At 41.8% G+C, this 26018-nt stretch overlaps 1 protein-coding gene across 6 annotated transcripts in view; it reads right to left on the bottom strand.

The window, feature by feature from the left end:
* The window catches only part of PARD3B (par-3 family cell polarity regulator beta), a 734574-nt gene that overhangs the window by 424451 nt on the left and 284105 nt on the right, over nucleotides 1-26018 (bottom strand). For 4 of the 6 annotated variants that reach the window (XM_053281579.1, XM_053281561.1, XM_053281583.1 and 1 more), the window contains 4 exons: nucleotides 22388-22746; nucleotides 21185-21324; nucleotides 19960-20088; nucleotides 7534-7719 (listed from right to left, as the gene is read on the bottom strand). In XM_053281579.1, the coding sequence (XP_053137554.1) occupies nucleotides 7534-7719; nucleotides 19960-20088; nucleotides 21185-21324; nucleotides 22388-22746 (814 nt within the window). The remainder of the gene's footprint in view (nucleotides 1-7533; nucleotides 7720-19959; nucleotides 20089-21184; nucleotides 21325-22387; nucleotides 22747-26018) is intronic. The other 2 variants (XM_053281603.1, XM_053281570.1) reach the window with 1 other exon arrangement.

The raw sequence follows: 26018 nt of genomic DNA, 5'->3' as shown, positions 1-26018 counted from the left end.
ATAGGGCTGAGAGAGATTCCTGCCTGCAACCTTGGAGAAGCCACTGCCAGTCTGTGAAGACAATACTGAGCTAGATAGACCAATGGTCTGACTCAGTAAATGGCAGTTTCCTATGTTCACAGTCGCCTGTCCTGGCTGCTGCAAATAGGTAGCACTGATATTCTCATGTTGAACAAACAATGGGGGATATCAAAGCACCTGCTCCAGGCCCTCAGGGAAGGGCAGCTCCGGGGAGGGAGGGTGGGCAAGGGGGGAAACCCCCCAGTAGTTTGCCCCTCCCCCATTTTTATTTCAGAAATATAATACATGAGGCACAGCTCTCCCACCCATAAATGCACTTTGTCCCTTCCATCCATTTTTTACTGGGGTCTCCAGGGCTGGTAATATGCAAGGAATTTGTAGTTACCTGCCATTATCTTGGCTACTGAGAGACACAAGTCTGCTGACCTCTGAATCAGCCCCCTCCCCGCAAACTGTCCCTCCTTCCCTACCCATTTTTCCTGAGCAGTGGAGAGGAAGGCCCAGGCCTCCCTATCAGGAGACTGGACCATGCGGGGATGAGCGCAGGTACCCCTTCCCTACACAGGCATCACTTTAGCTGAACAGCTGTGGTTTGCTGCCATCCCCCCACTGTCCCTGTTCTGGGACATTGCTTGTCCTCTTCCAGCTCTGTACTTCCTCTCCCCACACTAGTTGTTTGCTTTTCTCAATATTCTTGCAATTGCCCCATCTCTGTCCTCTTTCCCTTTCTTATTGCCTTCCAGGGACAATACAGTAAAACTTTCTAATGGTTTTAATCGTTGTTTGGTTTTAACTTTGTTCTATTTTAAATTTTTACGTAAACCATCTGGAAACATAAATATATTAGGTGGTATATAAATATGAATACATATATCTCTTATCTATCTCCTTGTTTGATGCGGAATATGTAAACTATTCTGTCTTGTCTTTGTTTATCTTAAGCCAAACTACCGAACCTTCATTACAAAGCTCTTCTTCTGTATGGAACCCTTACAGAGTCAATACTGTATTGTACCCTTACAGAGTCAATACGGTCTGTTATGGTTAAGGTATATCATCTGCATAAATAATAATTTTAAATTCTTAACATGGTATAAGGCAGCTTCCTATGCTGCTATATTGAGTTAACAGAGGCATGCAAAAAGCTACCAGTGGCTGATGTACTCATTTTTCCAAATTTTGAGCCGGAGCCTAAGCATTTCTTAAACGGTTGTTACACCTTGTTTGGGAGTGCAGCATACTTGACATAGAAACTTATTTTTGTAAGATTCTTTATTGTTTTCTTGGCTTTAATTTTTTCTTCTTGGTTCTATTCTTTTAAGCACAAGATCTTTTAGGCACAACATAAGACCTTGGACAAGTTAGATAGAACCTCCAAAATTTAAACAAAGAAGAAAAAATGTTTTTATCCCCTGCCTTCTCCTTAGCTATTTACCATTGCTGACCCTGAATTTATTAGTTGCAACGTTTGGGGATGGATCCTTGTTGTAGCTACCTACTTCACAACAAATAAAGGTGTGCACGGAACTCTTCTGGGTGGCTCAGTTCAAATTTGAACTGAACCGGCAGTCCACAAACCAGTTTGTTAGAACCGGCGGGGCAGTTCAGTTTGTACACTCAAACCAGTAAGGTTCCCCTTCACAAGCAAAGGGGAATTCCCTAGGGGAATTTAGTTGTAAGAGGGGTTTCAAAAGAGTGGCAGGGAGCGGGTGGGAAGTCACCTTACACCTGCAGTGGTGGCGGCTATTCTAGGCCCTGCTGGCACTTCCCCTAATCAGTGCAGGCCAGTGGGGGCCAAGTTCAGTGGTGGCTGAGTTCTACACATGTGCAGAAGCCATTTCTGTGACTTCCCCAGTCCCCACACAAGCAGAGAGGTCCAAACTGGGCCCACGCCGGTGGGGTCTAGAGGAGCCACTGTTGTGGAGCCACTGCTGCACGTGTAAGGTGACCTCCCACCCCCTGCCACATCTTCTGAAACCCCTTTTTAGTTGCTAGGGATCCCCCTTTGCTTGTAAAGAAGAAGCCTTACTGAATTCCCCTTTTGCAAGCATGTCAAACTGGTCGAACTCTGCCACACTGGTTCTATCCAAACTGGGCCCAGTTCGGTTTGAATTCTGATTGCCCCCCCCCCCCCCCACACACACACACACTTTTTGGCAGGCCAGTCCAGCTCAAGGTCAAACAATTTGAACCACATCAGTTCAAATCAAATTGGGCTTGATTTGAACCAGTTCTAACAAGTATATAAGAAAATAAAAGGGCTTCATATAGAGTGAAAAGTGCCCCTTTTGCCAAAAAAAGCAGTAATGCAATATGTTCACACACAGTGGGAAAACACGATGCATGCTCACTGACAGTATACCTGTATCAACTCGATTACAAGTATCTGGACTAACCAGATGTCTCACTAGGAGATGTCCCGAGCCACAAAAATTTGTGAATACATCTCTGATTCATGTTCCTCAATCAGTGTTATGACAGCTGGCATTACTTGACAACTCTAGAATCCAGAACAACTAAAAATAGTAGTTTTATTAATTTTAAAGTTATTATTATTAGACTGCTAATTACAGACCTGTTTCTAACCTTCCATGGTTGGGCGAGATGTTTGAGCGGGTGGTAGCCTCTCATCTCCAGGCAGTTTTGGATGATGCAGATTACCTAGACCCATTTCAAACTGGCTTTTGTGTGGGGTAAGGGATCAAGACTGCCTTGGTCGGCCTGAAAGATTATCTCCAATTGGCTAGTGACAGAGGAAGTGTGACTCTGCTGATCCTCTTGACTCTCTCTGCAGCTTCCGATACCATCGAACATGGAATCCTTCTGGACCGCCTGGGAGGGGTTGGATGTTCCGGTCCTACCTCTCTGGTAGATTCCAGATGGTGTCACTTGGAAACTGTTGCTCTGAAAAGTGAGAAAAAGTATGGAGTTCCACAAGGCTCCATACTGTCTCCAATGCTCTTTAACATCTACATGAAACCACTGGGAGAGATCATCAGGAGGATTGGTGCTGGGTGTTATCAATATGCTGATGACACCCAGATTTACTTCTCCATGTCAGGAAATGGCATATCTTCCCTAAATGCCTGCTTGGAGGTGGTAATGGGCTGGATGGGGGATAGCAAACTGAAGTTGAATCCAAATAAGATAGAGGAACTGACTGTGGGGGATCAGGACCCGAAAGATGGTTTAGATCTGCCTATTCTGGATAGGGTTACACTCCCCCTGAAAGATCAGGTACATAGGGTTACACTCCCCCTGAAAGATCAGGTACGTAGCTTGGGAGTGCTCCTGGACCCAAAGCTCCCCCTCGTTTCTCAGGTTGAGGAGGTGGCAAGGGGCACTTTTTATCAGCTTTGGTTGATATGTCAGCTACGTCCATTTCTGGAGATGAATCACCTTAAAACAGTGGTACATATGCTGGTAACCTCCAGACTTGACTACTGTTATGTGCTCTACATGGGGCTGCCTTTGTACGTAATCCAAAAACTACAATTGGTACAGAATGCGGCAGCCAGATTGGTCCCTGGGACAACACAAAGGGGCCATATAACATTGGTTTTGAAAGAACTGCACCGGTTGCCGATATGTTTCCAGGTGAAATACAAAGTGCTTGTTATTACCTATAAAGCCCTTAACGGCTTGAGACCAGGCTATTTAAGAGAGTGCTTCCTTTGTCATGAACCCTCCTGCCTTTTACGATCTTCTTGAGAGGTCCGGTTACAGTTGCGACCAGTTCATCTGGTGGCGACTTGGGACCGGGCTTTCTCTTTAGCTGCCCCAGGGCTTTGGAATATGCTTCCTGCTGAAATAAGAGCATCTCCTTCTCTGTTTGTTTTCAGGAAGACCCTCATGACTTTCCTGTTCTCGCAAGCTTTGAATTAGGATTTTAATATTTTGTTTTATATCATTTTTATTGTGTTTTATGTATTTTAACCTGTGATTGTAATGTTGGGATTTGTATACCGCCTAGAAATTTACATATCAGGTGGTATAAAAACACGATAAATAAAATAAAATAAACAATAAAGTACTTGCTGCAATTGAATGTTTTTCTTCTACATATTGCAGGCTTCTGCAAATTTATTACATGTAAGATCTATTCAACTTAGTAATTGGACATAAATAGGTAACTGAATCAATATTCTTTAAGTTTGAAATAGAACTGATTTGACATATGTCAGTAAAACAAAGCTCCAGAAAGAATAGATCCAGTCTTCACCCTGGCAGCAATCAATGTGTCAATAATTTATCAAAAGGTTAGAAGGATTCAAGAAAACCCAATGCCACTGTTAATTTTACTCATTCATATAAATAGAGCTCAAAAATAAACAAATTCAAAGCATTTTAATGTTTAAAATCTGAAGGACAATGTGAGCACAACAGTTGAAAACCAATGACAAAGAGGTCAGTTTCTACTACATGAGTAAGGGAAAATAACTAAAAAAAAATATTTCCAAAGAAGTACTTGTAGCAGTAGTGCTAAAACTGGAAAAAGTTTAAAACAAGCATGTGGTTGGCACATAAACCAGGCCTGCTCAACTTCTGCCTTCCTGCAGATGTTGGCCTACAACCCCCATAATCCCTGGCTATTGGCCACTATAGCTGGGGATTATGGGAATTGTGGTCCAAAAACAGCTGAGGGGGCAGGGAGTTGAACAGGCCTGGTCTAAACAGTAAGGAGGGGAGGAAGAGTCTTCTAACATTTGGCATTCCTTTGTGCATATCCATAACATGGGTGGGAATCTGAGAATAAAGTATTAACAGAAAAAGCTGCTTCTGTGGCAGAAGGAAGGAGGAATTCCACCAGGTCTGGTTTTTATCACCACTGCAGCACTGTAATGAGAGGGACCCATAACTGGTGGGGTTCTGTCTTCTATGATTAAAAACGAAGATGTGAATCGCATAGAGAAACGACAGAGATATTGCAAAACTCAGAAACCACATTTGTTCAACCAGTTTGCAAAACTCTACTGCTTATAATTCAGATGGAACTTTGTCTAAGAGAAGAGAATCCAGACCAAGAAGTGACAGCAGGAAGCTTTGCTTCTATCAGTGCTGTACTTAGCTCATATTCCAAAATTAATTTGCAGCTTTGCTAATTAGCTATTCTAATAAGAATATTTTTCTTTATATCTGTTCTGTTTTACAATAATAATGGTCTAATTATGTGGGATGCAGCACTGGGGGCTGCAGAGGGGACAGAATCCTCAGAGACCAGGCAAAGCTGTGCCTGAAGATTCCCCCTCCCCTGTAACCCGCTCTATGTAATGCTCTCTATGTGGGGCTGCCCTTGTATGTAGTCCGGAAACTAGAGTTGGTCCAGAATACCGCAGCCAGTTGGTCTCTGGGTCATCTCGGAGAGATCATATTACTCCCATATTGAAAGAGCTACACTGGCTGCCGATATGTTTATGAGCAAAACACAAGGTACTGGTTATAACCTATGAAGCCCTAAACAGCTTAGAACCTGGATATGTAAGAGAACATCTTCTTCGTCATGAACCCCACTGCCCATTAAGATCATCAGGAGAGGTCCGTCTGCAGTTGTCACTGGCTTGTCTGGTGGCTACTTGGGAACGGGCCTTCTCCGCTGCTGCCCCGAGGCTTTGGAAGGTGCTCCCTGCTGAAATAAGAGCCTCCCCATCTCAGACAGCTTTTAAAAAGTCTTTAAAGGCACATCTGTTCACTCAGGCTTTTAATTAAATATTGATTTAGTAGTTTTAATACTATTTAAAAATATTATTTAAATTTTTAAAAATTGGTCTAACATTTTAACTTCTTTGTCGTTCTTTCGTTTTAACTAATGTTTTACTATTTCTGTTTTTACTTTGTTGTAAACTGCCCAGAGAGTTAAGTTTTGGGCAGTATAAAAATATGTTAAATAAATAAACAAAAACAAATAAAACCCATAATACTACATCACTCCAAAAGGTCCCTTGCCCTCAAGAGTGACTTTTCAAGAGGCTGTAGCGGGGAGGAGGGAGCAGGATGCAGGAGTGTTGGCTGTCACCACATCTTGTGGCAGAGAATTCCACAAGTTGATTATGCATTGTGTGAAAAAGTACTTCCGTTTGTTGGTCTTAAATTTCCTGGCAATCAATTCCATGGGATGACCCCTGGTTCTAGTGTTATGTGAGAGGGTGAAAAATTTCTCTCCATCTACTTCCTCCACACCATGCATGATTCTATAGACCTCTATCATGTCCCCTCGCAGTCGTCTTTTGCTAAACTAAAAAGCCTCAGGTGTTGTAGCCAAGCTTCATAAGGAAAGTGCACTAGGCCCCTGATCATCTTGGTTCCCCTCTTCTGCACCTTTTCCAGTTCTACAATGTCCTTCTTTAGATGTGGTGATCAGAATTGTATACAGTACTCTAAGTGTAGCCGCACCATCATTTTGTATAATGGCATTATAATCTTAGCAGTTTTATTTTCAATCCCCTTCCTAATGATTCCTAGCATGGAATTGGCTTTTTTCATAGCTGCCACACATTGAGTCGACACTTTCAATGAGCTGTCCACTACCACACCAAGATCCCTCTCCTGGTCGGTCACTGACAGCTCAGATACCATCAGCATATACTTGAAGTTGGGGTTCTTCGTCCCAATATGCATCACTTGCCAACATTTAACTGCATTTGCCATTTTGTCACCCACTCTCTCCGTTCAGAGAGATCCTTTTGGAACTCTTCACAATCTGTTTTGATTCCACTACCTTAAATAGTTTGGTGTCAACTAAAGATCTGGCCACCTCACTGCTTACCCTGACTTCTAGATAATTTATGAATAAATTAAAAAGGACCGGTCCCAGTACAGACCTCTGGGGGACCCCACTTCTTACTTCCCTCCATTGTGAAAACATTCCATTTATCCCTACTCTCTGTGTCCTGTCCTTCAACCAGTTTCCAATGCACATATGTACTTGTCCCTTTATTCCATGACTACTAAGTTTTTTCAAGAGTCTTTGATGAGGAACATTGTCAAAAGCTTTTTTGAAGTCCAGGTCAACCAGATCACCTTGATCCACACAGTTGTTGACGCTCTCAAAGAACTCCAAATTTCCCTTTGCAGAAGCCATGCTGGTTCTCCACCATCAGGGCCTGTTCTTCTATGTGCTTTACAATTTCACACTCAGGCTACTCTTCTGTCAAAGACACAAACACATCCACCCAGCCAGAAATCAAACTCTAGAAAATCACCAGCCCTAACCTAATTAGTGTCTCCTTCCCCTCTTGTTTTCTTGGTGATTTATTTATTTTACTTTATTTTCTTGCTATGTTTCCTTGTTCGCTATCTTTTTTAGGTGAGGAATACAGGCTTGTTGTTTTCTCTTGCTCCAAGACCAACGGGCAATTGATTTAATTACATTTATATACCACCTCATACAAATGTCATGGCGGTTTTACAAAATAAACGATAAAAACAGAATTAAAACCAAGCATTAAAACAGTTTCTAAAATTAAACAACCACTAATTAAACAACAGTAACAACCACCATAAAAATCAACTTACAGCTGATCTAAGGCTTGATGGAACAAATGCGTCTTGAGCGCTCTTGGAAGCTTTTACAACAACAGGGAGCTTGTTCCAGTGCCTTGGGGCAGCTATAGAAAAGGCCTGGCCCTGAGTCACCACCGGACAACCTGGGAGCAGCCATAGGCGGAACTTTCCTGAAGGTCTTAACAAGCCATGGGGGTCCTGAAGGAGAAGGTAATATCTTAATTACGCTGGGCTCAAGCCATTTAGGGCTTTATAGGTAATCACTGGCACTTTATATTTGGCTAAGAAACATACGGGCAGCATTTGACTATTTTAAAAATGGTCAAGTTCTGCGATCAGGGGCAAACTGAGGATGTTGTGCATTATATTCTACATTGCCATTATTTTCCAGGTTCTGAAGCAGAATGCGTAAACTTTCTTCTGTTGGATGCAATATCTTATGTGAGCTACCAGATTGCTCTGCTTTAGTTGCTGCCAAGCATTGAAAGAATTTAGTACCTGATAAACAAAAATGATGTAAATGTAAGCAGTAAACCTGATTTGAAACTTTAAGTGCTTGTATATTAATTATTTTATATGAGGTGTTTTGAAGTTGTTTGCTTTAATTTGTTTTATGTTTGTACTCTGTCGTTAACAATAAAATTATTTATCTAGACACCAGTAACTGCTGTGGTGGGGTTGAATAGGGCCAGTTGCTTTCCCTCTGCTAAATATAAGAGAACCACTATTATAAAAGTGCCTGTTGTATAGTTTGAAAGCTCACACATTTCACTGTGAAAATTGGCAGCTCTTCCAACCACAGATATCAGAGACTCATATTAGTATCGTCTGTATGAAAGCCATATGTACTACCACTGAGTTATGTCCCCTCCCCTGTGACCTCCAATTAGTGCTAGAGATAATATGGCTGTTTTTTATTTCCAAAAAGAGGTCCTCTGTTTTGCTTTTCTGCTCGAACATGCTTCTGCATAACCTGAGAAACTTTGCCAAAGACACAATTTTAACCTGATTATGCAGGAAGGATTTCCTTCATTACCACCTTAAAACAAATTGCAAATAAGGGACAACACATTTGAATCCTGTTCTGTATAGCTTAAAGCTCACACATTCAGTTGTGAACACTGAATATTCATAATAAAGTTACTGGTTAGGCTGACTTGCACAATTAGTACGAGCGCAAGGGATCCTTTCCTGATCCCTCCTCTGTACTGCAGCCTCTTGAAAAGCCACTCTTCAGGGCTGGGGACCTTTCTAGCCCCCTCCCAGCTCATGGTGGCCATTTTGAAGGCCACAGCGCATACACACTGGCCATCTGTGGCAGCACCCCCTAGAGGCCATCGGACAACCCAGACCCAGAGCCGGGGAAGCATTAATTTTTTCTTTCATATTTTTGAGCCAAGCTGGGGCGTGTTCAAGGGGGAACAAACATGCTCAGTCCAATTTGAGTCCAGACTCGAACCAAACCAGGCCAACCATTTTTGTGCACACCCCTATTAATATGAGCTGCAGGAGAGGGGGAATCCTCAGGCACCAGGCTTTGCCTGGTCTCTGAGGATTCTGCTCTTTCTGCAGCTCCTAGGGCTGCATCCCACATCATTTGCAAAGGTCCCCTGTAGCTTTTCATGAGGCTGAAGTGGGAAGTAGAGGGCTTACTATGCAAGCCTAATGGTGGATAAAACCCACTATTTTGTTTTTGCTGTGAATGATATTTTAAGAGGTATTTGTATTCCCTGAAATAGAAACACTAAAAGAAGAATTTTGGTTGAATTTCTAATCATTTATTCCCCACTTTTGCTTGATCTGGGTTAAGGAAGCCTGAAAAGTTCCACTTAGCCAGAAACGTTGACTACAGAATTGTAAATGGTTCTTTACAGCCACCAATGCTTTCAAACTTTTGGATGGTGATTGTTTTCTTGGATGCTTGATGAGCTTTCACAATGAAGGTTTTCATGAGGTGGGACTGAGTCACAAATAAAGGGACACAGGAGTGCCCTTTTAGTTAAGGCAAGGAGGAGAGCTGGTCTTGTGGTAGCAAGCATGAACTGTCCCCTTTGCTAAGCAAAGTCCACCCTGGTTTGCATTTGAATGGGAGACATGTGTGAGCACTATAAAATATTTCCCTTAAGGGATGGGGCCACTCTGCATGCACCTGCATGCCTTCGTACAGAAGGTTCCAGGTTTCCTCCCTGGCATCTCTAAGATAGGGCTGGGAGAGACTCCTGCCTGCAACTTTGAAAAAGCTGCCACCAATTCTGAGCTGCCAGACAATTCTGAGCTAGATGGGTCAATGGTCTGACTCGGTATAAGGCAACTTCCTATGAGTAGCAAAAAGTAAACAGTTCCACTATTATAAGCCTCAGAATTCAATTGCTTATAAATATGACATCAGTTGAGCTAATAACTTGAAACTAAGCCTATGGCTAGCAAGTTCTGGCAAAGTTAGAGAGCGTGTGGCTGGTTTTACAATGAAGCCTGAATGCTGACATTTGCCAGTACTGAGATGGGCAGGAGGGAGACAGCTAGTGGATTCTATTGCAATGCCTATTCCATTCTTTATGGAATGTGAACTCTCAGGGAGGGGGAGAAATGGAATGGACATGGCTTTGGGGGAAGCCAGGAGCAGTGTGGGGGCTTATTTCTGAATAGGTCTGCCAAGGATTGCAGCATCTTTTTCTCTCCCCCACATTCTCTCTCAGGCAGGGAGTGACTCCCTTACACTTCTCTCAATTGACAGTATCCTGCTGCCCATAAACCGCTGTCAGATTGACAGGAAAACTGCACTTGACTTCTGCAATAAGAAGGTCCCATTGACTTTAATGGAGTAGGCCACTTTAATTACACCTTTTTAAAAAGCCTGAGATAAACTCAGAGAAATTTAGCAGCCCCATGGACAATGTGGGGCACCTTTACAGGTGCCAGCCACTTCATCCTCCCCCTGTCTAGTTGAGCCTCAAAGACCAAGGAAAGGTGAGAGTGTATGGAGGGCAAATTGTAAGCTAGCAGAATTTGTGATACTTCACAACATCATTACTGATCACATTAAATATCTGTTAAGGCATCAGTATTAAGTTCCAATTTCCCAGCTTTGTTGAGCTTGAGTCAAAATAAGACTGCCTTAATTATGGTCTTAAATTGGCATGGCTTCTGACTATTAATAAAACTAGGATCAACCTAAACTACTACTACTTTCTACTACAGCTACTGCTTTCATCCCTTGCCCCTTCCATTCCCAAGTCCAAATATCACAATCCACCTTCTTTTCCCTTGTCCGACTGCCAGAAAACCTTAAAAGCAGTTCAAAACAATTTCGGGGCTGGTGGGGGATCAGATAATGTTTATTTCCCTGATAAACTGGAACAGGGCGCACAGACAAGTGGTACACCCATTCTTAACACAAGCTTCTCCTCTCTGGCTAAGAACATGGTCTTAATTAGGGCAATGTGCACAGGACAATATTTGTGTTCTGTTCTGAGCTCGGAATAGAACTCAAATGCCCCGGAATGTTCCATTGGAACAACCAGTCAAGCCGGTTGTTCCAACAGAATGAGCTCGGAATGTTCCAACTTGGAAAGAGGTGTTTCATTCTGAGCTGGGAACAGGCTCTTCATTTGAAGGGTGTTCTGCTCTGAGCTCGGAACACTCGAAATGGCCCATTTTGATTATTCCAAGCTCAGAACATTCTGAGACTGGAATGTTCTGCACGTCCCTAGTCTTAATAGTGCACATTTGTACCAACATTGAAGTTATGTAACAGAGCAAAATCTCCCCCACACACTTCCGCTGCCCCAAAGCAGAAGCCTAGCTTTAGTAGACACTTTCCATGCATGCTGGATACAAATAAAATGTGCTTTTACCCTTTTCTACTGTCTACATGAAGAACTCTTAAAATAAAAAATAAGTCTAAGCTTGTCCTCCATAACATAAATGCTTGTCTGTCCAGCTGATGTTAATGTATGCTCAGTCTTGTCTCAATCCTCTCCCTCTCCTGAGACGCCTTTTCAATTAAATCCTGTTATTTAATCTAAGAATGCCGACACTCATTGACCACTGCACTTTCTATCTGTGGATTTATGATAATCTAATGCACATCTCCCTTGGCAGAAGGGCTGTCTTAGCTATCCCTATTGTTCTGTGGCCAAAAAAGAACCTTACAAAAAACATTAGCTCTTGCTGAAGCCAGGAAGGAAACAGCATTTATTTTACACAGTGAGAGACCTTTCACTAACTGTCAGATGTCCTTGACCAGCACGTACCATCATGGCCTCTCCAGTGTGTGCTGGCTGCCCCCTTGCCTGGCTGCTTAGTTCTGATAAGAGGTGCATAACTCCCTTGAGTGCCATTCAGAGCTGAGAGCAAGAGGCAATGGACTTAGACCGGATCATTTTCAAAGGCTTATGAATTTACATTCTCGCAGTGTTCTTTTCAGAAAAGATTAGAGAGCAATGTCTTGGTGCCACAGAGCCATTATATGACAGATATATTTGAAAAGAAGATGCTTTGCAGCTTATATGTATTTTCTTTCTAAGAATTAAAAAAAAGTATATGCATGCGCGCACATGCACACACACTCACACACAGGATTTGGTGATATTCCAACAAAATGTTACATTGGTATTAGCAAGTAAATCTTATTAAAGCAATGTTAGCCTACAGATAATGTCCACATTCAGCTTAGCAACACAATGAGTTACCAAACTACAACACTCTGGCACATTTTTATACCTTGGAGAAGAGATCTATTGCAGGATTAAAAATAAGTTTTGTAGTAGCTTCAGCCTCTTTGAAGGCAATTTCACTACCATGAATGTTTTTCCTGCCTAAAGACTGAAGAAAAGTCATCATATATCTTTGATTTCATTAAACTTCACAACCTCTGAGAGGTCAAGGTGAGAGATTCTCACTATCCAAAGGCCACCCACTGAGCAAGCTTCACAGCTGCATGAAAGGCTTCATTGGAGCCTCCAACATCCAAGCCCAACACTCTGCACTGTGTTGGACAAATCAACTTAAGCCCAGGTACTTCAGTTTAATTAGATTGGGCTGTGCCTGGCCAGATTTAAACACATTTACGCTACATCTAGCATGGAGTTGCTCTCCGTGTCAAGGACAGCAGATACTTACATGACTGAGTTGTTTACTTCATACAAAACCAGCATGTTTTTTTAAGTGAACACATGTTTAAAAGCATCTAATCTTCAAGGGAGCATGTGCACTGCAGCTGTCTTTGCTTTCTTGGAGTTTCCACAATCACGCACACCAGTGCATGAATTGGGAACTCTCTGGACAGAACACTCTTCACTGACAGACTAAATAATATTTTTATATACAAAAGTGTACAAAACACTCAGATATACAAAAAATGTTTTATGCATCCTTAAAGATTAAAAACTGCAGTAGGGGTTCACAACTTGGCATGTTAATGTTAAATTTAACTGAACTGGATCTTTCCACTATCACCCCCACCCAAAACAAAACAAAACAAAACACAAAAACAACAACCCAGGAACTACAACAAGGTATTTCTAGAATTTTAAAATGTCATTATTTATGCTCCCCTTTTAGGGGAAAAAAATAGTCATCTGCTTTCAAGAATCATAAAAAATTAAGCAGCTTCCAAGAAACGAATTATAAACAGCACAAAAATGAAAGATCCAAAGTTACCTTAACTATCACCAGGCTATTGACAGATGTGGCAAGGACAGACAAAGGTGTGCATACTGCTTTTTCCTAAAAGGAGGATAAATCTACCTGTTTGATTATTAGTGACGTATTTGGTGAGGGGCCAGTCTTCTGTCTTGGGGTGTGTGTGTGTGTGTGTGTGTGTGTGTGCGCGCGCACACGCGTGTGTAGCCATTGCCAGGTCTGTCTCTGGACTCTCATTAAAACAACAAGAGCATCTTTCACAGTAGTTTGCTCAGGGAATGCACACAGATGCAGCCCAGCATGGGTTAAATAACAACTGTTTCCAATTAAAGTGACTTGCTTATTTTGCCAGCATGAAGAAAAATGATCCTTACATTGGTTTAAAAACTGTGGGTTCATGATCAGTCCTTGTGGGAGTGGTAGATAAGAGGAGACAGCAACAGCAAAAATAAAAATAAAAATGCCGTAAGCCGCTCTCAGCTTCTGGGATAGAGTGTGATATAATCAAAGAGGCACAATCAACTCTTTTAATATTTTCAGAATCAGAAGAAACAGCAGCATGGCTTCATGTATTCCATTTACTTTGAAAGCAGTCAGAGAATACAAACCAGATCACTATCAGACAGTTTTTCCACTTCCTCCTCCTCTTAACAGTCTTCAGAGAAGTCAACACAGTATTTACTACATACCTTAAAACCCCAAAGTACCTTATAAAATATACTAATCACAGGGCAGCCTGTAGAGTCTGGTAATTAAGCAAATCAAGATAATCCCCTAGAGTTTTGGAACCAGCTCCTTACCCCAGCTGTTACATTGTCAACAGCTGGCATGAATTACTAGTAACATTTGGCTAACTAGATAATAAGGAGGACAGTCTGTGGTTGGTCCCAATTCTACTTTACTGATCTGCTTCACAAAAGAAACTTCTTAAGAATCCCATATTCCCTTCTGAAGCATACAACAATACCTCAAAGAGCAGGCTGGGCTTCACTTCACTTACAATGTGAAAACAATGTTAATTACAAAGCTCTTTGATGTTGTGTTTACAGAATTGCACTTAACTAAGACCCAATATCCTGTAATCCAATCAACAGCCATTGTATTCCATGCTGTACCAGGAGGAGGAAGAAGACTGATAAAACCATATGGGAAATTTCAGATGCTTTCAGTTGTGAAAAAAACCTGTGGCAACCCTGGCCAAGACTCATACAGAGAACAGGTCTATATGTGCATGCTTGTGGGCTGTGGGTCACTCAGATTGTTTCACTGTCTGCTGGAGTTCCACCGGAGTTATTACAGGTAGTTGGCCCAGCATGTAACTGTCAATCTAAAAAAATCAATCTAAAAAAAAGGCAGTAACTCATTCAGCATTGTTCAATGTAGTTAAAATATACTTAGAGCTGGCAAATTCATAGAGTTGGCAAAATTCATAGAATTGGCAAATTCATAGAGGCTCAAAAAGTGTGTTGCATACCTACTAACCAGTGCTGCATAATGTCATAATTGCATAATGTCATTTGCATAACTGCATAATGTCAACTGCATAATGTCAATTGCATAACTGCATAATGTCACTCTAGTTGCTTGACCACTGAGGACTGGCTTACCCATTCACCTCCCCTTTTACTTCTCAGTCTCCAGTAAATAAGCAAAGCACTCTTGGTCTCTCCCTCCTTGGCCAGCACAGGAAGGCTGGGCCTGAAAAAGCACAATCACTCCTCTTAATACAGACCACAGCAGCTGGGACCGCTAGACTCTAACTAAATGAATACCCTGTGTACTTCAAGAGCCAAAGCTACTGGCTCCCCAAAGTTGTGAGCAAGGTAGTCTTTGCCTGGCCTGGCCTTGCCTTCCCATGACAACCAGGCATGGTGTGGCAGGGCAGAGGAACTGTGCACTGTGCCCAATGGCTGAAATGTGGCACATTCACAGATCTGTTCCTACTTAGTTCCCAATATTTGAGTGTGCACTTGGCATTCACACTATGCCCTTTGGGCACATGCGGCAGGGACAGGATCATGCCCTTTGTTTTGCAAACCATTTGAATCCAACACCCAGACTTAATTACACTTTGGTTGCCAGAAGACTACTCTGCAAAAAACAAAAGAACTAAAGAACCACCAATGAGGTTTTCTACCATAAAGAAATATTTACACTACTCTTCTACAGCTTCTTCAAGGATCTATGCAACAAATGATAACATGACAGCAGAAGAAAAGGTTAATACCATATTTAAGAAATAAAATCAAGAATAGCACTGACAACATTTTAGGGTGGGGGTGTAGTAAGACTAGTTTCAGGAGTCACAGATTAAATCAATTAGGCCATATTTCAACCAGTGAGCTACTGAACAGACTGTTATGTAGCTGTGGAGTGAGCTTCCAAAACTATATTGAATACAGTATTAGACTTCACACATCAGTATTACTATGAGGCCTACCACCTATGCATCATTCTCCCAGGAAGGCAGAGAGAAAGCAATTTAACTGAAGGTCAAAGTCCAACTATAAAAATGCCCCTGCCTTTTGGGATCTCAATCAAACCAGCCAGGAGCAACTCACACCCCTTGAAAGATGGTTAATCTTTGCTGAAGAAGTTTAGAATGGAATAGCTAGCACTTCCAATAAGAAGAAATCATAAACATATTTGCAATTCTAAATGCATTCTTTTATCTAACTGGAAATGCAATCATTTCCCGAGTAATCTCAAAACACAAGGCAAGGCAGAAAAAGGAAACTGCAATGTTAGTAGTGAGCTGTGAAAAGAGCAAAAGTACAGAAGTTACTGCAAATGTTACTCCAAACGTGGGGCAGCCTTTGTACACAGTCTGAAAACTACAATTGGTACAGAATGCGGCAGCCAGATTGGTCTCTGGGACAACACGAAGGGACCATATAACACCAGTTTTGAAAGAACTGCACTGGCTGCCGATATGTGTCCAGGTGAAATACAAAGTGCTGGTTATTACCTATAAAGCCCTTAACGGCTTGTGTCCAGGCTATTTAAGGGAGTGCCTCCTTTGTCATGAACCCTCCCGCCTTTTACGATCTTCTGGTTACGGTTGCCACCAACTCATCCGGTGGCAACTCAGGACCGGGCTTTCTCTGTGGCTGCCCCAGGGCTTTGGAATACGCTCCCTGCTGAAATAAGCACATCTCCTTCTCTGTTTGTTTTCAGGAAGACGCTCAAGACTCCTGTTCTTGCAAGCTTTTAATAAGAATTTTAATAATTTTAATAGTTTTATATTGTTTTTACTGTGTTTTATGTATTTTAAACTGTGATTTTAATATTAAAATTTGTACACCACCTAGAGATTTAAATATCAGGCAGTTTAAAAATATATAAATAGATAAATAATAAATGTGTAGTACATTTTCAAAATATTTCTTAACCAGTAGTACTTCTCAAATCAAAACTGTTTGCACTAAATGTGCTATGGGAGTAGGGCCCTGGTTAAACTGATCTAATAAGGTGAAATCATTATGGAGAATATATCTATTCAGTTCCATTAAAATTTCTCTCATAGTTCAGTGACAGGTGGCTTCTCAAGACCAGAGAGAAAACCATGTATGTGTATATATGAACTCATATGGCCTCTCTGTAAGTGTGCTATCAGAGCATGGCTCAATGCAAGGTGCCCATATCCTTTAATTTGCTTCTAGATTCCTAAATGAAAACAAGTCCTGGTGGGGAGGGAATGCATTTTTTCTTCTTATAAATGAAAACAAAAAATGTGGAGGTTTGATCTTACTATGTATGATAGAATGCACAAGGTTGTCTATCATACTTTCTAGGATTAAACCTGATTGGAACTGGAGGCATTTAGAACATGCAGAAGAATGACAGAACAATACTATTTGCTGCTTATGATTTCTAACTTGTTGCTAGAGTTTGTGTTAGAAGTTCTGCATTGAGTGCATACTCTTCTAGTCTAGGCTAAATCATAGCATAAATCATAAAATAAAGGGCTGCTATGAGGCCCTAAGCAGTTTAGGCCCTGGGTATTTAAGATAATGTCTTCTTCGCCGTGAGCCCCACCACCTGTTAAGATCATCTGGAGAGGTTCGTCTGCAGTTGCTGCCAACTCGTTTGGCGGCTACTCAGGACCAGGCCTTCTCCGTTGCTGTCCCCGGACTTTGGAATGTGATCCCTGTTGAAATAAGAGCCTCCCCATCTCCGGCAACTTTTTAAAAGGCACTGAAGACACATTTATTCAACCCAGGCTTTTAATTAGACTTATGGTTTTAATTTTAATCTTGGTTTTAAATGATTTTAATGTTAATGATTTTAATGTTTAAATGGTTTTAATTGTAAACCACCCAGAGATGTAAGTTTTGGGCGGTATAAAAATATGCTAATTAGCTAGCTAGCTAGCTAGCTAAATAGGAGGACTTAGTAACAAGAACATGCTGTATGGGCTGGTATATTTTTGCCCCAGGAAAGCAGGCAGTGGCAAATTCCAAATCTAGGTTATTACATATGTTTCCATAACTTCTATGAAAACTAACAATCTAGCATCCCATCAAACAAAGAAAGTTATGCCCCACTCTTCCCCCTCAGAGAGGATAAGCTCAGCACACCACAGTCCAGTCCAGCCTTATCAGGATGCTTGGTGCAGGAAACAGTGACAGAAGCTATGAAAAGATAAGGAGGTCACTTTGCAATAATTAAACTTCTAGGGCTTCCTGTAGTCATCAACCAACAATAGGCCCTCACTGCCAAAACAGCCATGTCCAAGAAGGACTCAAGTGCTCAAAAGGAACAAAAAGGGGGGATGTGAGAAAGACACACTCATTGTAGCCAATTTTGATGCTAATAAAAGGACAGAAAATAAATAAAATTAACTTCTTGACAAAAAGAAAAAGTAACAGTTCTCAGAGCCAGAAATCATAGATAGTTTGTTTTCTTCCAAAGGGAGAGAATGAGATAAAGGCAGGAAGTACTGTCCTTCCTTTATCCTACTAAAATTCTGATTAAAACAAAAACAAAAAACACAACACCTCAAGTAGACACATCCATCAAGAGAAGAGGGAGGAGACCAAAGAGGTTATAATTTTCTGAGACAGCACATATATTCCAGAAAGTACCCTCTATATTGATAAACTTCTGTAATTGTTGAGTAGGAAGAGGAAAAGTTTTCAAATTAAAGTATCCTCTAGCTTTGCACAATCATTCTGCAGAATACAGTTGCCGAGTTCGCAAATGGGAAATGATTAAGAGACATTCTAACATTACATTTTAAAACGTCTAGAAACTCGGGGAGTTCTTTCACGCGCGCCAACTATTAGCTCTGTAGGCAGCTCCCTGCTTACAGTCACATTTGGTCTGGGTTGGGTAAGCTGTTTCTGCCGGTGTGGAGGTGGGGGAGTAGAACCCATGAGCTGAACATCTGGCTTGCCTCTTGGTTCCTTCCAATTCTATGGTGGCATATAAGCAATACTAACCAGAAAAAGCAACAAAAGTATCCCAACAAAATTAGGTACAGCACAGCTTGGTGCAATGCCAAGCTAGCTGAATGACACTGTAACACGCACATCCCATAACCACAGACCTAACAGCCATAGTTAGCAAGGATGCTTGTGGGTTCAAGGCATTTCATGAGCATCACACCCATCCTACAGCAGCTTCATTGGTTACTGGTCCACTTCAGGGCTAGATTCAAGGTGCTGGTCTTGACCTTTAAAACCTACATGGCCTGAGGCTGGTATACCTGTTGGACTGCATTCACCCATATGAATCTGCCAGGGCCCTCTGCTCATCGTCTCAGGTCCTGCTCATGGCCCCGCCATTAACAGAGATCCGGTTGGCAGGGACTAGAGACAGGGCCTTTTTGGTTTTGGAACACCCTCCCTGAAGAGCTCTGCCATGCTCCCTCCTTCAGTGTTTTTAAAAAACTACTTCAAACACACCTTTTTAAGGAGGCTTTTTAATGCTCCATTTTTTGTTATATCTGGTAGGTTCTTTAGCTTTTTATAATTTTCCGTTTTTAGCTTTTAAAATAACTTCTAATTTGAACCTAATAATGAGTGTGGTTTTAACCTGACTTTTAACTTGTTTGTTCAATTTGGTTAATTTTATTACTTTTATTGTGTCTTGTATCTATTTTATTGTTGTGAGCCGCCCCGAGCAGTAATGCACTGGAGGGGAAGGGTATTAATATTTTAAATAAATAAATACATACATACATACATACATACATAAGGGAGCCAGTGTGATGGAATGGTTCAAGTGTCAGGAAAACACAGATTCAAATGTCTCCACAGTTTTACTGTCTGGCCTTGGAGCATTAACTAGCTCAGTGGCTAACCTAACTCACAGAGTTATTGTGAGGACTAAATGGAGGTCAGGTCACATAACTTAAGTCCATGGAGGAAGAGATAAATGATTGTACATATCTAATTGAGGAGATTTCTAATACCAAATATTTGTCAGTACCATGCAGGGCATTGAATCCTGCTGTCAGCTAGCATTACTGGATTGGTAGTTTCTGAAGCACTTGCCCTGGTCCCACTTCTAGTTTTATAACATTTAAGAAGGAACAATATTTTGAAGTCACTGTCTGCCTCTTAGTCCATTATATGAATTATGCTATTGCTGATTATACTTTTTTCTAGGATGAAAATAAAATCTTACTAAGATTATTCAGCAGAATGAGGTAAATATAGATATTTTAATCACTATCCTGAAACAATTATCCAATATAGAGCTCTTAAAAAATTTTCTTACATTAAGCTCTCTCCGGTCAGCCTAACACAATAGCAGTTCTTTGATATATCATTACACAAATAATATTACCAGCTCTCGGGGAAGAAAGGTTTCCTCCTGCCGTGCAATGATCAAGGAGACAATTTCTCCTTGCTTTGTGCTTCTTAGCATAGCTACAAGCTCTTCCTGGGTTCTTCCGGTGATGTCGCTACCATTCACCTAACAGATAAAAAAAAAGGGGTAATGTAATCAGCAAAATTGCTTATGAGCATACTGACCACAGTATGGTTTCCTGTGGAACACAGCCTTGGTGCTATGAGTCCTGTTAGTGAGGGACAAAGAAAAGTGTGGGCCTGAATATGGGAGCACCACAAGTATAACATCATCATTAGCTGGTCTTGGGATCCAGCCTAGAACTACATATGCTTTTTCACCTTACACCACTGCAGCCTGTGTGTGTGCATATGGTGGTGGTTGGGTGGTGGGGGAGGTGTTGCCTGCACAAATATGTTCACTGCGCCAATTACATGTCATTGCATTGAGACAATTACTTTCAACTCGGTACATGAAGAAAGAGTATACTAAACTATAAACTTGCTTAGGTATAGCATAGAACTATGAGCCTTCCGCACCTGAGTTTTAATCCTGGCACCTAGCAATTATTAGTGTTACAGTATTAGCTACTCAAACTCGGTAAAATTGACTTCTGAATAAACACAAATAGGAATGTGCTCTATCTCTAAAATCTCAAATTGGGGATTTAACCATGTGAGAATCTGTACTGCTTTGGTAAGGGAGTGGTGAGGCTCATTTACATCAGAACACACTCCTGTAAATATATGATATGCATAGCCTTTGGTTGCTTATACAACACATACACATTCTGCCTGGTTCAAGATTGCTGTCTGGCCAACCAGGAATGGGCTCATGTCAGTCAGTACTACAGGGAGCAATTCTCTAACATACCCCCTAACCTGGAATGTAAAATATGTAACATAACTCCCCAGGTTTTCTGTTGGGGAATGGAGTGTACATCAGGTCTGAATTTTTGAAAACCTTAGATGTCGTTGAAGGTAAGGGGAGTTATGGGTTTTGAAGCATGGGCAACTAACTCACAGCACACACTTGGAAATTATTTATTTTATATTCTTTAACATGAAGAAATACATACTTCAGATCGTAGTGCCTTATTAATACAGCATTAATATAGCATTTCTTTTTTAAAAAAATACTTTTTTAATATATAGCATACACTATACTAAAATTCATTGAACAGTAATTTTTAGAATGAGTTGCAAAGGATTAATGTCCAAACCTCCAATATTCTGTCCCCTGATTGCAAACGGCCATCTTTAATTGCTGCACCCCGTGGTAAAATATTCTTTACAAAAATAGGACCAGGACCATGTACTGATGAGTCTCTGGTAACCACAGTAAAACCAAGTCCTTCAGGCCCTAAAGAGTAGATAGAAAAAACTGCTGTGATAACAAATAGCAATGAAGAGGTTATCATTAAAAAAGCTTTATTTTAAAGCTCAAACATTTAAATTCAAGAAGCTCAGTGTTATGCCAGGTATTGCTGCTGAGCTCCATTCACCTGCTTTATTGTAGCAGTGGTCATATTTTCAAGTTCCCATGAACTGCTGCTAAGCCCTTTCCCACTTCAGGCTTCTTCCGACTAGAAAAGTCACAGATTGCCGACACCTGGTTGAAGGCCTCTGGCTCCTGTGGCAGTGTAGTGAGCCATCACCCCCTACTTCCATGGAACACACAGAGCATGCTGGGTGCCAATTTATCCCCCCCTACACCCATTTCCCCCTGATTTCCCTAGCCCCACCAGGCATGCCGCATGCCAATTTCTTCTCAAGCCTTTCTTCCCTGACCAGCTGCATGCACAGCATGTTGTTTGCCAGTTCTGCTCCAATCTTCTCCCCGCATCTCATCTCCTCCAACCTCCCCTTCCTTTGTCATCGGTCCTCCTCTCTCCCTCCCTCCCTCCCTTTCAAAAGGGTAATCAGAAAGAAGTATGGATGAGTAGAGCAGTGGGCTAGCCCACCCCTCTACTCACTACATGGGAATACCCTTTCATATAGAACCTCTTTAATATAGAAAGAGGAACCTTTCAAATCAGGCGGCTCTCTTATATTTAGCAGGGGGAGAGCAACTGGGCCTGCACAGCCCAGCCTAGTCTCCTTCCTACCTGCTGCTGTTAGTCCTCCCTTGTGTTTCTTTTAAATATTGTGAACCCTTTTGAGATAGGGCAGCATCTTCTTGTTCTTTTTGCTATGTAAACCACTCCTGAAACCTTTGTGGTTGAAAAGTGCATGTCAACTTTCTAAATGAACATTTTAAATAAGTAAATCTCATGAACATTCACTGTTCTTCGAGTCTCATTTTAATTTAAACATGAAACATGCCTTAGGTGGACATGTTATGTTGTTTCAAAAACACAACTACATGAGAAGCTGGAATTCTATGTGAAAAGCCATTTGTGTGAATTCAGTCATTAAACCATTACCTTTTTTAAGGTCTATCCTTATCCTTTTTGAATTCTTCTTGCTGCCAAAACCCATCAGTGGAGACAAAGATGGTGATGACGGCTTCCTACAAACTTTTGGAAGATTGGGACTCTTGGCAGGATGTAGCACTGTCCGCACACAAGCCTCCAGGTTGTTCACTGTGGACAAGTCTACTCCCTTTGTCATTGGTTTTGGGTGGATGGGAGGTGGAGCCTTTGCCTTTGAAACATGTTCAGTGTTATCTGAAGAATATAAAGATGCGATGACAGACTTTTCATATTGTTCACGGTTGTATGGAGGAACCACTTCCAAAATGATATTTTGAGATTTCATTGCTTGGCGGAAGATATCTTGTGCTCTTGAAAAACAGATATAGAAAAATTATATAAAATCCAGCCATGTCCACACATTCAAGTTGAATTAACTTATTGGAAAGCACTTTTAAAGATGTTTATCATACGATAGTTTCCTTACTCTTGTATAGTGTCCAAATGGTCCTTAAACACGTGTTCAAAGTACTTGGAGCATGTGTTTAGGGGCCATTCAGATGAACAGCCCCCACATACGACATTCATAGAGAATGTTGAGACATCTGTGGAAGACGTTCTCATGGGCACATTCTCAGCATGCCCCTTCCTTCTTCATGTGTGCTGGGCCTGGTACTGTTAGAATCAGGCTTATTTTTATCTCATGTGTACTCACAGCAATGGTGAGAAAAGAGTTAGGCTGAAGGCAGGGGAGTAGGAACAATGGAGGAGCAGAATATCCTGGTCTCCAATGTTTGGGAGCCACCAGAGTGCCCCCTTGGCACTCCACTAGTACCCAATGACCGGACACATGGTGCATCAGCTTCTTTCAGCCAGCAAATGCTTTGCTCGAGGGCTCATCAGCTGGAAGAGGCCAATGGGCAACATGTTCATGCCTGATTGCTGGGCATGCCCCCTTCCCCTGGCGTGATGCATCAGAAGCACACTGACGCATTGCACCAAGGAGGGATGACTGCCAACCAAGCTCTTCTCCCCCAGCCAGAGTGCCTTGTCCACTGTCTGGGTACTTTATTCCTTTCTCAGAAAGAAAGGACTCAGACCCAGGCCGCAAATGAAGCACTCCACCAACTGAGAGAGTGCATGTAAGTACCCCATTGCTGGCGATGTCTCCCTGGCGTGATGCATCAAAGTGCTTCTACTGCATCCCATTGATGCATTGTGCTAGGAGGGAGAGCCCAGTGCTGGCAAGAGTAGGGCCATACAATGGAAGCCCATCTGGTCCCCGAACTGCTGTCAACTTTGCTATGCCCCTGGCTGAAGTATACTGACTTGTCTGTTGCCACACAGTAAGCTCCATAACCAAGCAACAATTTGAACCTGGAACTCCCATGCTTAAAACCAATAAATCTATTGCCATACTGTAATCCCCAAGGTACTAAGAGTGTGTGTATTTTCCTGTCTTTTAAAAATCTCTCTTTGTGGCAGAATAGAACAGGATGCATATTCATATTAAATATGGAAGTCTCTCTCTCTCTCTCTCTCTGTGGGGGTGGGTGGGTGTAGATTCAGCACTGAAACCTATTTTTTTTACTCACAGCTTAATTGTGAGTTTAACAGCTCAGGTTAGCAGCCTACCCAAATGGATAGCATAATGTATAAGAAAAAATTTGTGCAATCTTACTTTGAAGTTGAATGAGCAGGATACTCACTGTGGTATTGCATGAAATCTCTCCTCATACATTACTCAAATAAACCACACATGAGAACTGTTAAAATGCACAAACAAGCATTTACAACCAGCCTTTCAACTCAATCTGTCTTTCTTAATCCAATGAAATTGTGAGGTATGCTTAACTGGACTTCTACTCAAAAACTCTCTTGATTCTTCTCAATGGAATAATTTAACTTACAGCTACACAGGAGAGAAATAACTGTCTCCCAACCTGATCCCTATGGATGACTACACAGTTGAATTACCGCTTATTTTGTTTAAGCTTATTTGTCTACTACATTACAGTTATTTTCCAAAGTTTTCCCTAGAAAAATGTAAGAAAGTTACACCCACAGTCCATTTAACCTCAAATCACTCCCTGCCCTCACATCACAAAAAGAAGCCAGTCATCAATCATTTTTTAAAAAGCAACAGATAGAAATTATGAGGATTAGGGTGGTCATCTAAAGAAACCTGAGGCCCTACCCATAGCATGCATTCCCTGTTCTTCTCTCTTTGGGGGATAGAGATATCACAGATTCCAAGCCTGCTGAGACTGCACCTTCCAAAGATATCTGTGACACACTGGAGTAAAACATGAGTGTACTATATGCACAAAACACAATGCACACAGGCTCACATCATATAGTCAGTTCCCAGAATGTACATGGAATATTAATTGTGCTGCTCAGACCTAAATGCACTACATTTTACACATCCATGTCCCATTCAAATGGTTTAGTCACACATCAAAACAAATGTTGTGTCACACACAGAGAAGTGGTCTTGGGTGCAGATGTACTAGCCCATGGGATGGGAAAGTGCAATCTCTTCTCCCACCAGCTATACAGGCAAGAGCCAACAGTATATCATCCAGACATATATGACCTAAATATACCTGTTGCTAATCCCATGCGTGGCAGCTCTCACAAGAGCAGCTGCCTGGGGATGGCGACCGTGACAGGGAGATAATGGTGGTGGCAGCCGGCTGGCCAAAGGAGGCAGTGGCTGGTGGGAACAGGAGGCGGCAGCGGGCCGGGCCGGCCTTGCCACCGGGAGAAGGAGGCGGCGGCAGCAGGCTGGGCCGACCTGGCTGCCAGGAGGAGGTGGGAGGAGGTGGCAGGCCAGCTTTCCAGCCAGCCCACAAGCCAGAAACCGCGGGGTGGAGGGGGGGAGAGGAAGTGGGCTAGCCCGGCTGGCCCGCCAGAAAGCACAGGGGGTGGGTGAAGTGGGAGGGAGAAGCAGCTGGTTGACCAGAAAGCCAGGCATGCTGGTGTGGGGCGGGGGTAACAGAGGCAGTGGGTGGGCCGGCCGGCGGCACAGACACTCTAGTTTTATTTATTTGTTTAGACATTTTCATTCTGCTCCTTTTAAAATATCCAAAGCAGCATACATGTTTAAAAACAATTATGAATCAATAAATTTACAGGCAGATAATATGCTTTAATTAACTGGTTGAATGTGCATAAATCTGTACATTATTAAGAAAAAAGGCCATTTGGTTTTTAGATAACATGTATGTGTAATAGCAGGCATCATCTTAGAAATGGCTTTTTCCTCTGTGTGTGATCAAGGGCAAGGAGGGGGCCAACGTTTTTGTTAAGTACCTGCATTAAACATAATTTATTATTTTAAAAGACTGTTACCCAAATAGGTTGGGGCGGGGGAGATCTCAAAGCAAAATATTGTAACCTGGTCAAATGTTGCATTCCCAATTATGATTACTGTAAAGTTCATTCCTGAAAAAATGGAGAGAAATCAGCAGCAATCCTCTGAACAATGCTAAAACGCATTTGCTTTAAAAATGAATGCAAGTAAGCGACAGATGCTTTGGGTCCATAGCCTACAATAAACAAGAAAAAACTGTCCAATGATCACACTGATAAGGAAAATTAAAAATCTACAGGATTAAAATGGTGCTGCTAGCAGCAA

The sequence above is a fragment of the Hemicordylus capensis genome, chromosome 1 (genome assembly GCF_027244095.1).
Source record: "Hemicordylus capensis ecotype Gifberg chromosome 1, rHemCap1.1.pri, whole genome shotgun sequence".
Classification (NCBI taxonomy): domain Eukaryota; kingdom Metazoa; phylum Chordata; class Lepidosauria; order Squamata; family Cordylidae; genus Hemicordylus; species Hemicordylus capensis.
The sequence above is the reverse complement of the archived record's forward strand: the minus strand, read 5'-3'. Positions and strand labels throughout refer to the sequence as shown.